This window comes from Eschrichtius robustus, chromosome 18 (assembly GCF_028021215.1).
Source record: "Eschrichtius robustus isolate mEscRob2 chromosome 18, mEscRob2.pri, whole genome shotgun sequence".
Classification (NCBI taxonomy): Eukaryota; Metazoa; Chordata; class Mammalia; order Artiodactyla; family Eschrichtiidae; genus Eschrichtius; species Eschrichtius robustus.
In genome coordinates this window covers 10,543,124-10,558,767 of record NC_090841.1, presented here as the reverse complement: position 1 = coordinate 10,558,767, position 15,644 = coordinate 10,543,124, and the positions used below count along the sequence as shown (strand labels likewise).

Here is a 15,644-nt window from a genome sequence, read left to right as displayed (position 1 = left end):
TGAGAATTTCTTTATTCCTTTTTCATTTTTTTGAAGTGTAGTTTTGCTGAATATTGAATTCTTGGTTGACAGTTTTTTCTTTGAATATGTCATCCTGCTGCTTTCTGGCCCCTGTTTCTGATGAGAAGTCAGCTCTTAATCTTATTGTGGTTGCACTGTATATGATGGGTCATTTTTCTCTTGCTGGATTCAAGATGTTCTCTTTGTTTTTGGCTTTCGACAGTTTGACTAATGTATCTTGGTATGGATTTCTTTTGGTTAATACTCTTTAAAGCTCATTGAGCTTCTTGGATACATAGATTAAAATTTTCCATCAAATTTGGAAAGTTTGGGGTCATCTTTTCTTCACAAATTTTCTTACCTCACACATTCTTCTATCTCTCTCCTTTCTAAGGCTCCTGATATATACATGTTTGTATGCTCATGTGTCCTACAGGTCTCTGAGACTGTTCATTTTTCTTTCTGTTCTTCAGAATGCATACCCTAGAGAGAGAGAAACCATATAGCAATTTGAACAGATTTAATATAAAGAATTATTACATATAGCTGAGTATTCAAAGAATGAAGAATTGACTAGTAAAAAAATAAACAAAACCTCTTAAAAACTACAGAATTGGAGATATAAGGAGAAGCCACTATCCCTAGAGCTGAGATGGTGTACCTAAGGAAAGACCCCCTCCCTCCCATCTGAGATTCAGACCTTGTTGAAGTGGGCATGACCATGGCTCACTGAATGACAGAGAAGTCACTGTGGAGCTGCACCAGCAAAACTTGCTGGAAATCCCCCACTAGGGTGCTGGTAACATCTTTTCATAGAGAAGTATATCCCTGGAGACACTCTGATACAAAATTACCCAATGGGAATTGCCAGGGAGGGGGTAGCTGCTAGCCGGTGGGCACTGCTGACTGTCATGTAATTCCGGAGCTGGGAGCTGGAATAGCTGCATGTACTGCAAGAGCTGGGAGCTGGAGAAGCCACACAGGCAACATGAATCTACCAAGTGGGCTCACTGGAACCAGGAAGGAAAACCCTTTCTTCCTACAATGCCTTTCCAGTACCCTCTGCTGACAAACTTTATTGACAGCTGGCAAAGGGAAAAAAAAAAAAAAAAGTTAAAAAAAAAGTTTAAAGGTCCCAAATCCATTTTCATAGAACAGGAAAGGAAGGGAAATTTGGAACTGAGAGGCAATATATTGGTAATGGGCACATTTCATTCCTTTGGTCATTCATTTCCATATGCAACTTTCTACACACATTTTAATTCCTATATAGCAACAAAATATATTTCCAACGAACATGATACAGCTATCCACCTTACAAGTATAAAAGCTCTCCCCCTTTCCCCAAAATGAAAGATACATACACAGTCCAAACAGTTAATGTGTCCATCACAGGCTATAGTAAAAAATCCTCAAATTTAGTCACAGTTTCACTGAATATTCTGTTACCCAAAGACTAAATCATAAAGTTGTTTCCAGAAGCTTGTATATAAAAATAAAAATGAGAGAGAAGAAAATGGTTAGTATATATAAACACATGCATATAGCAAGGAGAAAATATGCAAAGGTGATACTCATTTCTGTAATTAGTGTCACAGCTGTAGATGGTATCTATGGATTTCTTCTTTACCCATTCCATCTTTCCCTTACCCTCAGCCAAAACCTTGACTGCTCTGAGCCCTTTACCTGAGTGACCCAACCTTCATTCCTGAAGGGTGTGCATCCTCAATTGTTCCGCCTTTTTTGGTTGCTATAGTTTTACATTTACCTTTATTATTGGGCATGGAAGTAATAAGATGTGCCCCCTGAGAATCTCCTAGGATCCAAACATAGTCCTTTTTGCCTCCAACCCAATTTTTACATTGTAACATAGATTAATCACTGCATCTTTTTTTTTTTTTCTTTCTGTGTTGGTTCAGTGACATAGGAGTCCCAAATTGCTAGTCGGAAGTATCATCTTCCAATTAAATGGAATCATTGTTGTGTCCCTGATGGAAGCATTCTGTGCTTGAGGACTAAGAACTCTAAACCAGAAGCGCTCAAAGCTGTGGTACGGAAAGCAGAAATTCTGCAAGTGAGTTATTACACATTCACTTCTTAATTTCTAGAACCATGTAGTCTATGAGGGAAACAGCACCGTGTAATGGTCTCTGATATTTTTTTTAATTTATTTTTTTGTTTGTTTATTTATTTTTGGCTGTGTTGCATCTTCGTTGCTACGCACAGGCTTTCTCTAGTTGTGGCAAGCAGGGGCTACTCTTTGCTGCGGTGAGCGGGCTTCTCATTGTGGTAGCTTCTCTTGTTGTGGAACACGGGCTCTAGGCGCGCGGGCTCAGTAGTTGTGGCGCATGGGCTTAGTTGCTCCACAGCATGTGGGATCTTCCCGGACCAGGGATCAAACCCATGTCCCCTACATTGGCAGGCGGATTCTTAACCACCGCGCCACCAGGGAAGTCCCAGTCTCTAATTTGAAGCATTTACATATCATGTAAAAAAGAACTCCATCCTTTCAGGGTGTGGTCTCCCAACGGGCATCATAACAGAGTCTTCAGTAAGTCATTGCAACTTCCTAGTTAAGCCAGCATATCCTCTGTTAATAATACTTTCTCTCCTCCACTACATTCCTACTACCTTCTCTAGAATTTGCAAAACACTTCAATGTAAAAATTGGTGAGAGCAGAATTCCCTATTTATCCCAGTTTTAAAAGGAATGACTTAGTATTTTATTTTTAAATAAGGTTAAAATGGGCATTGGTTTGAAATACACATCTTAACATGTGAAGGAATTAGTCTTCTAAGTTATGCTTTTCAAAAAACATTTAAGTATAGAATTCCACTAAATGATTTTGTAAATACAATGGATAAAACAGTACATGATTTTATTTTACCTATTGATACAATGTGATATCAATACATTTCTTGATGTTGAAGCATCCTTATTATATTAGCTTCTGCTGCAGTAACCAAAAAACCCCCAAATCTTTGTAACACAAACATGTTACATCAAGGCTGTAGACTGCAAGCTCTATTACAGCCTGCAGGTTGACTGTAGGTCAGCTCCACTGTTTTCCTCCTGTGTCCAGGTTGAAGGAGCAACAGTAATCATAACAGAGGAGAAAAGATGGGTTGAGATGAATCATGGAACTGTTCTTAATGCTTGTGCTTGAAAATGGCAAATCTGACAATGATTCAGATTCCACTGGCCAAAGCAAGTCACATGGTCAAGCACAGCATCAATGAGGTATAGAAATATACTCCTTCAACAGCGTGGGGAAGGGAGAATGAATATTTGTGAAAAGTAAGTAATGCAAACTGTCATACTTATATTCAAAGAACAGACCCTTTTGGGCCATGGTAAATTATTCTTTTAATATACTATTAAATCTATGTGCTAATATTATATTATTCATATGCATAGTCATAAGTGAAAGTGATGTATAATTTTCATGCTTTTTTCCAAGGGTTTGGTAGGATGATTATATTTGCTTAGAAGAATGAACTGGATATCTTTCTATATTTTTCTCTATGTTCTATACATGGATCTATCTATTCCTCTTAAGAATAAAAGATTTCACCAGTACCATTTAGAACCAGAGCCTTTTGGGGGAAGTAATTAACTGGGTAACTTTTAAAAAATTCTTTTTCTGTTATTGGTAGAATAGCATTAGATTTTTTTTAAGTAGTTTTGATTTTCCTAGAAATCATCCTCTTCATGAAATTCAAATTTGATAGTGATAAGTTATATACACATATTTAACATATGTTTTCTACATGTTATAACACCTCCATCACTTCTAATTTTTACCGGACTTTCCACATTTACTATTTTGTGATTTCTTCACTTTTTTTTTTCCTATTTTCTAATGCATTTACTATCATTGCTTTTATCTTTACTGTAGTCTTCCTTTTGCTTTCTTCTTTTTCATTTTCTAAATTATTTAATAAAAGTCTTGCTCATAGAATAAAAAATCTAGCTATAGCAGCATTACATAATTCCATTAAAATGAAAACTCAGTGAGAGCTGTATTTCTACCCCTTTGTTCATTAATAATCCTCAAGTGTCTAGCACAGTATCTTCTTTGCACAGAGGAGTTTCACAATATTTGATAACATTCAGAGGAATCTGTTTCTGTATTCTTTGTTTCCTTTTAGACACTATGGTTATTTTTTAACTCCAAGAAGCTTGGATTTTTGTTTAAACTTTCATTATCTTATCTAATTTTGTGGTTCTCAGACTTTAACATCCATCAAGATAGCTTGGAGAACTTGCTAAAACACTGAGTTTTAAATTTTAAAACATGGGCCCTACCCTCAGAGTTTCTGATTTAGTAGGTTCGAGGTAGGGCTCTAGAATTTGTATTTCTAACAAGTTCCCAAGTGATGCTGAAGCCATGCTGGGGTTTACACTTTGAGATTTACTGGCTATTTCACTGTATGAGAATGTTAATTGTTTCTGCTTTGGAAAATTTATTGAGGTATCTACCATTTTATTATTATTTTTTTTAAAGATTTATTTATTGATTGATTGATTGCTATGTTGGGTCTTCGTTTCTGTGCTAGGGCTTTCCCTAGTTGCGGCGAGCGGGGGCCACTCTTCATCGCGGTGCACGGGCCTCTCACTATCGCGGCCTCTCCTGCTGTGGGGCACAGGCTCCAGACGCGCAGGCTCAGCAGCCGTGGCTCACGGGCCTAGTTGCTCCGCGGCATGCGGGATCCCCCCAGACCAGGGCCCGAACCCGCGTCCCATGCACTGGCAGGCAGACTCTCAACCACTGCGCCACCAGGGAAGCCCTAATTATGTTTTAAAAATCCTAAGTATCATCATTTCTTTTTTGTGTAATTGAAGACAGACTAATAGTTGTATAGTAAGATGTATATTAAAACAACAAACCTTGTTGAATTCTCTTAGTATTATTGTATAGCACAAGACTGTAATCTTTTTAGGCATTCCTGGAATTTTTAAATAAAAGACTTATTACAAACTTACAATTGGTTTAGTTAACCAAAATGTACCAGTTTTTTCCAGTATTAAGTCTGCTAGCTACATATCTCTGCTATTTCCTGAGAGGCCTGATTTTGCAAAACCTTACCTATATGCCAAACATTCAGAGCATTACGTTGTGGTTCAGACATCACATTTTCCTCACCAGTCTACTTCACAGCAATAGCTTTAGTCCTTTTCATGAAACTATGTTGTGTCAAAAAGCTTTCTATGCAGTGTTCTACTTTTAAGAAGTGATGGGCCTTGTACATTTGGATTTTTTTCAACCAGTGGTTCCAGGTTAAGAACCTCTTCCAAATTCTTTAGTCAGTTTTCTGGAGTCTGCCATGTCCTCTTTTTCTCAATTCCATATTCTACTTCCAAAAGTCTTCCTTCCCCTGGCTGTCATTATCTTTTCTCTATGGTATATCTTTTATTGCAGTATTTTAAAATTATCCTATGCATTGCTTTCTGCTATAAGTTCTACTTAACATGATATTAATACTGATGCTTTACTTAGTTTAATACAAGTATGCTCATTGTTTCATTTGTGATTTTTCTGAATAATTTTTAGATGCATCTCTTGTAAGTAATAAACCACTGGATTTTGTTTCATTATACATCCACTCCAAGAGACTTTTTAGTGTACAGATGTAAACAATTTATAATTTTTGTAACTCTTACATAATTCATCTCATTATACAGAAATCAGAAAGCACAAGTACAACAAAAGGAAAAATCAAATAAAATTAGCTATAACCCCATCATCCATACTCAGGGACTGTTACCATTTGGAAGTATATACATTAAGATTTATTTCTATATATTTGGAAAAAGGACACCTATTATACCATTTTGTAATATGATTTTCACTTATCTTTCCAAGTCAACACTCTTCTTCAACCTCATTTTTAAGGATTGCTTAATACCCTATTGCAAAGATATGTTTATGTAACCTACCCCCTTACTATATATTTGTTCCTAATTTTCTATTACAAATACAGCTCCTCATACCCATATCTTTCTAGTCAACTGATTATTTCCTTGATCTAATTTACCAGAATTAAAACTATTAAGTCAGAAGTCATAACTATTTTTAGGGTTCTTGGTGTATTAATGACATATTACTTTTCAAAAAGTTTATTAAAATCGGAACTCCTACCAGCTACATGAGGGAGTCCACACTTAGGACTGCCAGAAAAAATAAAAGCTGCCAGTTAAATTTGAGTTTCAGATAAACAGAAAATAAGCTTTTAATATAAATATGCCCCAAACATTGCATATTTGTTGCTTATGTGTAATTTAAATCTAACTGGGCTTCCTATTTTTATTTATTACATATGGCAACATTATACCCACTGCATCTTTGTCAGAATTGAAAATTAATTTTTAAAACATTTGGGAAGTGAGAAAAGTAGAGCTTTTATGTATAATTCCTTTTAAAAAAATCTGCTTAGGTTCCTTTCTGAATTATATTAGGGTTTTTAAAAAATATATTGACATACTAAGGCCAAATATTTTCTCTAATTTATTTGCTCTTTAAATTTTTAACAAACTTCACAACTTTTACAAACTTAAAAATTTTTATGTAACAAGAATTATCAACTGTTTTTTCCTTTGATTTCTGATTGCTTTTGTGATTTAAAAAAGGTCCTTTCCTCCTATCCAAAGATTGGATATTCATCTGCATTTTCTTCTGATTTTTGGTTCTGCTTTTCTTTATATGCATTACTTTGTTCTACCTCGAATCTATTTTGATGCATGTATATTTTACTCACTTCAAATAGAAGAAATGCAATTCTTTTCATATAAAATACTCTTTGGACATATTATATTTGGGGCATTGCTATAAATACTCTTAGTATTTATAACTGTTTTCCTCAAGCATTGGAGTTGTTTTAACTTTATTCCTTCACCTAGCATTACTTATCAACATAACAGTTATATTCCCAAAACCTGTTACTGTAAAAGAAAGCAGGCATGAAGTATTTAAGGCCTTAGAGCTAAAGCACAGTTAGGGGACTGTCGCTATAAGTGAGTCTAAAATAATGACAAACAGCTCATTAAATAAACGAACTAATGGCATTTTAAGTACTTTTGTTTTAATAAATTTATTTATTTTATTTATTTTTGGCTGCATTGGGTCTTCGTTGCTGTGCATGGGCTTTCTCTAGTTGTGGCGAGCGGGAGCTACTCTTCGTTGCAGTGCGTGGGCTTCTCATTACAGTGGCTTCTCTTGTTGCGGAGCACGGGCTCTAGGCACGCAGGCTTCGGTAGCTGCAGCACATGGGCTCAGCAGTTGTGGCGCACGGGCTTAGCTGCTATGCAGCATGTGGGATCTTCCCTCCCGGACCAGGGCTCGAACCCATGTCCCCTGCATTGGCAGGCGGATTCTTAACCACTACGCCACCAGGGAAGCCCCATTTTAAGTACTTTTAAATAGTAATAATTGGCCTCGTTCAATAACAACTCCTCTTCCTAAGAACTATTTGGGATTTCCTTAGCCCATCAATTTTCTCAAGATGCTTATGAATGTGTTTTTGCTTTGTTATAAATATGCATTTTAAGAAGCATTTTTCCTTGGATCTCCACCAAATGATCAGTGTTTTACAATTTTATGATTCAGTTACCTTATGTAACTTAGGTTAATTGAAGGAGAAAATGCCAGTATTCTGTGAGATATTCTGGAAACCCTTCCTAATGCATTGTTTTATGTTTAAGAGAACTTAATGCCAGTGCACAAACAACCACAGTAGAACACTACTCTTACTCTGAAGCTTTCACATGTCTCGATTTCTTTCCTTTGGTTTCCTATATTTTTCCCACACTTCATTAGAAAAATATCTACATAAACCTCTCTTCTATATATTTTACCTCCTTTTTCTCTTCCCAAGATCCCATGTTTTCTTGTAGTTTTAAAAATTATCCTCAAGAAAAATCACACATATGCTTACAAATATAGTATCCTAAATTCTCACATTTGTGGGAAAAGCACAAGTACATAAATACACATATGTAGAATTTTGTACAACAGGAACTGTAGCTAGGAAGACATCACTATACTCAACACAAAGTGTTTAACAGAAATTTGCTTAATGGGACTGACTTCCATCTGGAATGGAAGCACATTTAAGGCAGTGGGGTTGATACAATAGCTACAACTATATGACCAAAACATCAGGGCTACTGAAAAAGAGGTAGACACAGTTAGTTCAGTAGTGTTAATGACTAATTCTGATCAATAATTCTGATTAATACTGATCAATGGTTAAAGGTTCATAATACAGTACAGCATAACAGCTGAAAAAGACCTCCTGAGAAATGGCTATTTTTGTGGTAATATTTAAAAGTCATATAAATATATCCTTATATTTTTACTTTTTCCAAACTATCTGTATTATAATTGGCATTGCTATAGCATAGGGAGATCAGCTCGGTGCTTTGTGTCCACCTAAAGGGGTGGGATAGGGAGGGTGGGAGGGAGACGCAAGAGGGAGGAGATATGGAGATATATGTATACATATAGCTGATTCATTTTGTTATACAGCAGCAACTAACACAACATTGTAAAGCAATTATACTCCAATAAGGATGTTAAAATAAATAAATAAATAATTCGCATTGCTCAACTAGTATGGTAAGCTTAGATACTAAAATATTTTATCTGTATCAAATGTCAAGAGTTTTAAATGTACTGCTACCAAAAACAACTATGGTCTGAATCAGTACTCTTACCAGTTTAGGAGTTAATTTAATTCATCCATATATCAAATTATATCAATTATTACTGGAACACGTGCAGTGTGTTAGTCTATTTAAATTGATTGCAGGGCTTCCCTAGTGGCGCAGTGGTTGAGAATCCGCTTGCCAATGCAGGGGACACGAGTTCGATACCTGGTCCGGGAAGATCCCACATGACACAGAACAACTAGGCCCGTACGCCACAACTACTGAGCCTGAGCTCTAGAGCCCACGAGCCACAACTACTGAGCCCGCGTGCCTAGAGCGCGTGCTCTGCTACAAGAGAAGCCACCGCAATGAGAAGCCCGCACACTGCAACGAAGAGTAGCCCCTGCTCGCTGCAACTAGCGAAAGCCCGCACGCAGCAATGAAGACCCAATGCGGCCAGAAATAAATTAATTAAAAAAAAATTTTTTTTAAATAAATAAATTGGTTGCAAACATGAAATGATACTATTTTAACAACACAATAATAAATGTGGCTCACCACTGGGGAGAAGAGCCATTAAATTGAGTACAGCAGATTAATTCAAACTTACTTCCAAAGAATAACTTAACAGAAATGACAGGCAGTTTGGATGAGATTTAAAGCATAACAAGCCAACAGATTAGAAAGTCTGAGAACAGTATCTCCAACACCATAAAAAGGCAGTATTAAGGCTATAGAAATTCAACTGCCAGTGACTGACGAAAAGATTATATATTGCCAGTATACAAAAAACAGAAAAATTGATCCCAATACCAAGTCAAAATGTGAATACCAGTATTGTTAGGCTAAAACGAAAAGTATTAATAAGTCCATTGACTGTAGCAAAAATAACGCTGATAAAAAGAGGTCTAGGGAATTCCCTGGTGGTCCAGTGGTTAGGAGTTGGCATGTTCACTGCCAGGGCCCAGTTTCAATCCCTGGCTGGGGAACTAAGATCTCACAAGCCACGCGGCCAAAAAAAAAAAAGATGTCTATAACAGTTAAGACACTATAAGAGCTGAATCATCTTATTTTAAAATTTCTCCTCGGAGAAATACTTCTTTCCACAGATGTTCACTACATATCCATTTACAAATTACGTTTTTAGAAAATAGGAGGGAAGTTTAAAAAGTAAGCAAATGGAACCCAAAATTAATGAATAGAAAATACATTTGAAAGCAAATCTGACACTGAAGTTCTAATCTAATTACTGTATCAAACTCCACCAATCCTTGACTGAAAGTAAACTACATCATCTCACATAATGCTTAAGGACAAAATTAGCCAAGATAAGTGGTGATGTTAATAGCCATAATAAATAAATATCATAAATTACTAACTACATTTAGTCAACAAAGTAGGGTTGTTTAATAATGCTCCCCAAAATAAAACAGGTAGCATTTCTAATGAGTAGTGTGTTTCACATCACACCTCCGTTCATCATGAGGGGATTTGTAACAAGTTTCATTTAAAATGAAACACAGAACATATGCCTTTCTTTCCTTGGTTTAAACTGTTTATAATTACTCAGATACAAAGTACTCTGATTCTTAGAGCACTATCATGGTTTTAGGTGTTCTCAACCATTTTTTTTCTAATGGAGATTCATTCATGTTAGAAGGAAAAAGAAAAAAACTGAAGTCCAGTGAACGGAATAATAATGACTTTTAAAAACTGAGAAGTAGAAAACTGCAGCCAAATGATAACTGGCAATTACAAACGTATAAAACAATTCATAAATATAAAACCTCACATAATTTTTAAAAGGTAATGTGGAAGAACAGCAATAATTAAGAATAGTTAACATCTCAAATATAACACTGATGATACACTGGCAGGAAAGTAACTTTGAGCATTATGGGAATTCCAATCGCCTGCATGTGTTCATATACAGCAAGAGTTTGCCAGGAGTTGGTGGAACCACAAAGCTCAATAGAGTACTGAATTAGAATCCTCAGTTATTTGTGTAATGCAATAATTTTAGTCTATGAATATCAAATCTAGTAAGGCTGAATAACTCATTCAGTAGGTTACTTCTAAGAAAGCTTCAGTTGTTAGCAATAATTGGTCTACGAAATTGGGCTCATTCGTATGTAAGTGCAAACAATGAGCTTTGCATTCTTCCTTAAGGAGGACTCTCAAAGCCCACGAATCTGCTTTAGAACACAACTGATTTAGGGAACCCAGTGTCTGAATCAGAGCTAGAAATGAACGACCTAGTGGATGAACCTAAAATATACAGAAATTGATTAATATCTAATTTTATAAAATCGTATAAGGTACCATCTCATTGATCTGATGTAATTTTGTGATGAATTACTTAAATTTTAGAGAATATGGATTCATTCCTCAAAGTTCACAATGAATTCATTCCTTTACTCACTTCAATGACATTATCAAAATTGCTTTTCACTCATAGAAACTTTACTGAATTATTGCAAAAGCAGCATTTCAGTTGTCTTCATTGATCTTTAGATATATTAATTTACAAATCGAGGGTATATCACTTATTTTTTTATAATAAGGTCAGTTACATCAAAGCAAACATTCTAAACTTTTTTAACCAGTTTTAGGAATAATTTCAGTTATGAACATACAAACCTATCCCAAAACATCTGTATTTCAATTAGGTGCAAGGATAAAACTTCTAGTGTGCAGTGCACTTTTTTCACTGTCAATAAATGCAGTGCCATAGTCAGGATTTGGCAGAATTAACCTAAGAGAAAAGGTCTGCAGAAAAGATTAAGTAAGCCATTTTTACAGATGAGATGACTGTTTTTTCAAATGAAAACACTGTACATTTGTAAATGGCACGATGTAGGTGGAGTGCGGTTGGTACAGGATTTGGAGAAACAAAGGAATTTGGGGAGACGGAAAAGGACTTTGGAAAAACCTGGTGTCTACCAAAAAGCAAAATGAGAATGTTAGGTTATAACAATTCTGTCCTTAAGTCTAGTCATTTCCCTTTTACTGCCTTTTAACAGCTAATGTGAAGGACAGAAATTACAGCAAAATAATTGAAATATTTAGTATACCTGGTGTCACAGCACCCTCTATCACATGATAATATACAGAACACGTTTATGTGTAGTAGTCGCTTTAATGTGCGAATATTCATTTATGTAGAACTACCTGGTTTTAATCCTCGGTTTATTACTTCCCAACAATGGATTTCTCCAGCTTCCCTATCATTAGTAACCAACCGCAAGAGCATTATTGACAAAGCAATCCTGAACTCTAAATTATTGCACCTGTGATCCTAGTACCAACAACTTAAGCATCAGCAGAGAGCTTACCATAGCTATAATTATACACCTCTACCCCCTGACCTTCCAAATTAAAAACTTCGGGTTAAGCCCAATCTGTTTTACTAAGTTTTCCAGGGACGTCTGAGGCGTGCTCACGTTTGAGAACCACAGCTGTAGGAGAAACGCCCCGTGGAGCAGTCAAGTCAGTAGTCGCTGAAGGCTAAAGGAAACTTACTTCATTAACTTTCACTACTACTCTGATACTCAAAGCATCATCCCAATAAGGCAGTTAAGAACAATCCAATGCTAGCTACCTAATATTATCAGGGCTTCAGCCTTCCAGGAAAATCGAGGCTTTCCAGCAAAAATTCATCATCCAGGGAGAATTTACGTTGACTTTGCTGACGTGGGAGAAATGACTTTTCTTCTCTGGTTAGTCTAATAGAAATACGCAAACAAATCTATATTCATCCTGAGTGTCCCTGAGGCTACCTTTCCTAAATCTTAACCTGTTTTTATAGCAAACTATCCACTAAATTCCCCGCTCCGTCACTGGCTCCAAACACATACGCTGCATGTTTTTTACAACACTGCTTTACTAAGCGAAAGGAAACAAAGGCTCTTAGAGCAGAGACCAATCTAAGCCACAGAGCCTGCGCCATCTTCCCATCCAAGACAGAAATGGTGGACCCATGTCTCGACAGATTAAGGAATTCATGGCTGAGGGGACGACTGAGAGGACCTCAGGAACATGGCATGAGGAAACAAACAAAAAAAACGTTTTGTTTTGTTTTTCTGGACTTAAAACTAGAGAAAGAACTCAGTTTCCTCTCCATCTTGGCTATTTATAGCGAACATATACAAGCAGCTTCCGCTTCAAAGTCCTGCAAAGTACCTCCAACGCGGGAACTCGGCAGGGCGGAGACTCGGGCTCTCCTTCCCGAGGGCGGGAGAGACGAAAACCCGGGCCCCGTTTTCTCTGGAAGGTTCCGAAAGAAAGGCGCGCGCCCCCTCTGCGGGCAGCGAGAGACTCGGCACCAGATGGCGCTGCCGCACCGAGAGCCGGAGCCTGGGCGGCAAGTGAGACGGGAAGAGGCGTCACCGGATCCTTTCCTTCGCGTCCGTCGCCGGAAATGCGCGCTGGCGCCAGCCTCTGGTCCCGGATATTAAGACTTCTAGAGGGTTCCCGCCTGGGGGCGGGGCTAGAACCGGAACCGAACGGCGACCTTCGGGTTTCGGGGCGGAAGCCCCGGGCGGCGCCAGTGGGGGCTGGTTTCTGGTGCGCGCGCCTCGCCGCGGCGGCGGAGGGGCGGGGCCTCGCCGTGCGCTTGCGCATTGTGAGGACGTAGGCGCTGCTGGCGCGTACGTCTGTCTCTGCACGTTTGCTGGCCCTGCAAGGCGGTAGTGGTGGCGTAGTAGGTTTTTTTGTGTGTTTTTTTTTGTGTTTTTTTTTTTTTCATCTTCCCGCCCACAGGGTTTGGGTTTCTGGCTGTGAATCAGGTTTCTGGAAATCTTTGTGGAAAATTAATGGTATATGAGGTAAAAACTCGAGCTGTATTTTCCCTCTTGAGTACTAAGCGATCCAGATGCCTGCTGGGCGCGGTTCCCGTGCTGGGATGGCCCCAGTCTTCCCGTCTAAATCTCTTCCTGAACCGGCGCGGTCCATCCACTATGTCTTTAAGCATCAGTCCTGAGGCGGTAGGGGTGTCACTAGGAAAAGGGAAGGAAGGCAAATACACTGCTCGTGTGGCACCTAAAGACGCTTTTTAATTATGTAAAGAAGCCTGTCTTTTGGCTTTTTAGCAGCGCTTCTCTTAAGAATTTCAGGAGTTAATTAGCTTTATTTTTCGTTTTTTTTCAGCAACATTTCATGTTCTGTGTTTTATGGTGTGATCTTGGCCTTTCTCAAATTTTAACTAAAGGAAGGCCGCTTGTGCAAAGCGTTTGAAGGGAAAATTCTGCCCCTTTTTCATTTTTACAAGATAGAGGCAAACCACTTTTAATAGGCGGACCGTAGTAAACTCGTGAGAGTGCACTGGCTTTGTTTTGTTTTTAGATGCAGCATGGAAACCACCAAGTAGGTTGGAAAAATAAAATCTGTGTGAAACTGTACCCACCCAGTTTTAATTTTAGACTAATTCTAAAAGTGTCAGCTGCAAGGTACTCAGTTCTCCCAAGAAATTTCTTCAGCCTTGGTAAAGACTTTTATCTTTGTATGTCAGAGTTTTGTCTAGTCTGCGGCCTACATAAAAACTAAGTACTTGTGCAAGCCAGAGCGAGAGGAATAGAGATTTTTGAGCAGTTATACCGAGAGAAACAGAGGGGGACTGGGGAATACAAGAAAGTTAGATTGTCTGGCGTAGCCAAATAAGGGCATTTTACGGTTTTTGGATAAAACTTTTTGATGGTTTTGGTAGTAGGTGTTGTAAAGAAAGCTACTGCCGGTTGAGGAGTGCCACTGTATTATGTTTATGTGAAAAAACAAAAAATTTTTTAAGTGGGCAATATCGAAGGATCATTGACGACTGATCACAAATAGTGTGAGCAGGAGGCAAGGTGGGGGCATGGGAAGTGATGGAAGATATTAGGAAACACATGAAAGAAAAGGTCAGAGCTAAAGCTGTAATAGATGCGGAAAGGCTGATTAGGAAGGTCGTGAGGAAGTATAGATTTTAGACGTCAAACTGAATGTGTAGAATAAGGAATAAGTTCATCATTAGATGGCTCAGTTTTGGATATATTGCATTTAGCTGCTTATTTTAACTTTCTGTACGTTCCTGTCTTCCATGTACCTCATATGACCAACCTTAAATTGAGGGAGTGCTTAGTTTTGCCACCATTATACTAGTAACTTACACTAGAATAGTGTGTCACAGTGTGAAGAATTATTTATTTACTTAATTATTTCTATTTGTATATATTCACAAATAGTGATATTAAAGTCACTTCCCTGCAAATCCCCTCAACTCTTTGTCCCTGAGTTCTACTACTTGCTTGGCAAAACCCGGATCATAAATGAACTCATGCATTTATCTTTTCTGTGCTTACACCCAGCAGCTTAACAACTGGGTGGACTAACGTGCTCTCACCCAAATGGTCTCTCCCACAGTCCAGTCATCCTACTCTTTTCTGTAGTCATTTTTCTCTCTTTAAACCTGGTATTGCATTCTTTGTCTTCCCTCTTGGAATCACCAATTTCCTCCTCAACCAATGACTTTTCCTCATCCTTTATTGGAAAAAGAATTGTGAGCTTAGCCAAGAATTCTCTCATCTTCTCACTATCTAGTCTACTTGCATCTGCTTCTTTAATTGGCTTTCCTCTAGTTTAAAAGGATGATGGGTCTTTCTGTCAGATGGCAACAGTTGGTATTGTCTGTCTTTAGTTTTAGCCATTTGAGTTGGGTATATAGTGATATTTCATTTTTGTGAAGTATGTTCAAAACTTTTGCCCATTTTTAAAATTGAGTTTGTTTCCTTGTAATTGAGTTGTAGGAGTTATTTACATACCAAGTACACACCGTTTTTTCTTTATTGAGGTATGATTGACAGACAAAAGCTGTACATATTTATGTATACAACTTGATGAGTTTGGAGTTAAGTATACACCCACAAAACTGTCACCACAACATATGTCATAAACATATCCATCACCTCCAAAAGTTTCCTCCTGCCTTCATTATTTATTATTATTTTGCGATAAAAACACT

The 15,644-nt window shown here is 37.7% G+C and overlaps 1 protein-coding gene across 2 annotated transcripts in view; it reads right to left on the bottom strand.

Moving 5' to 3' along the window:
- RFC3 (replication factor C subunit 3) overlaps positions 1-13,050 on the bottom strand; it is a 244,052-nt gene extending 231,002 nt beyond the window's left edge. For both annotated transcript variants that reach the window (XM_068526452.1, XM_068526454.1), the window contains exons 1-2: positions 12,833-13,050; positions 362-483 (exon numbers count right to left, since the gene is read on the bottom strand). In XM_068526452.1, the coding sequence (XP_068382553.1) occupies positions 362-370 (9 nt within the window). In that variant the 5' untranslated portion in view covers positions 371-483; positions 12,833-13,050. The remainder of the gene's footprint in view (positions 1-361; positions 484-12,832) is intronic.
- Positions 13,051-15,644: the final 2,594 nt, after the last annotated feature.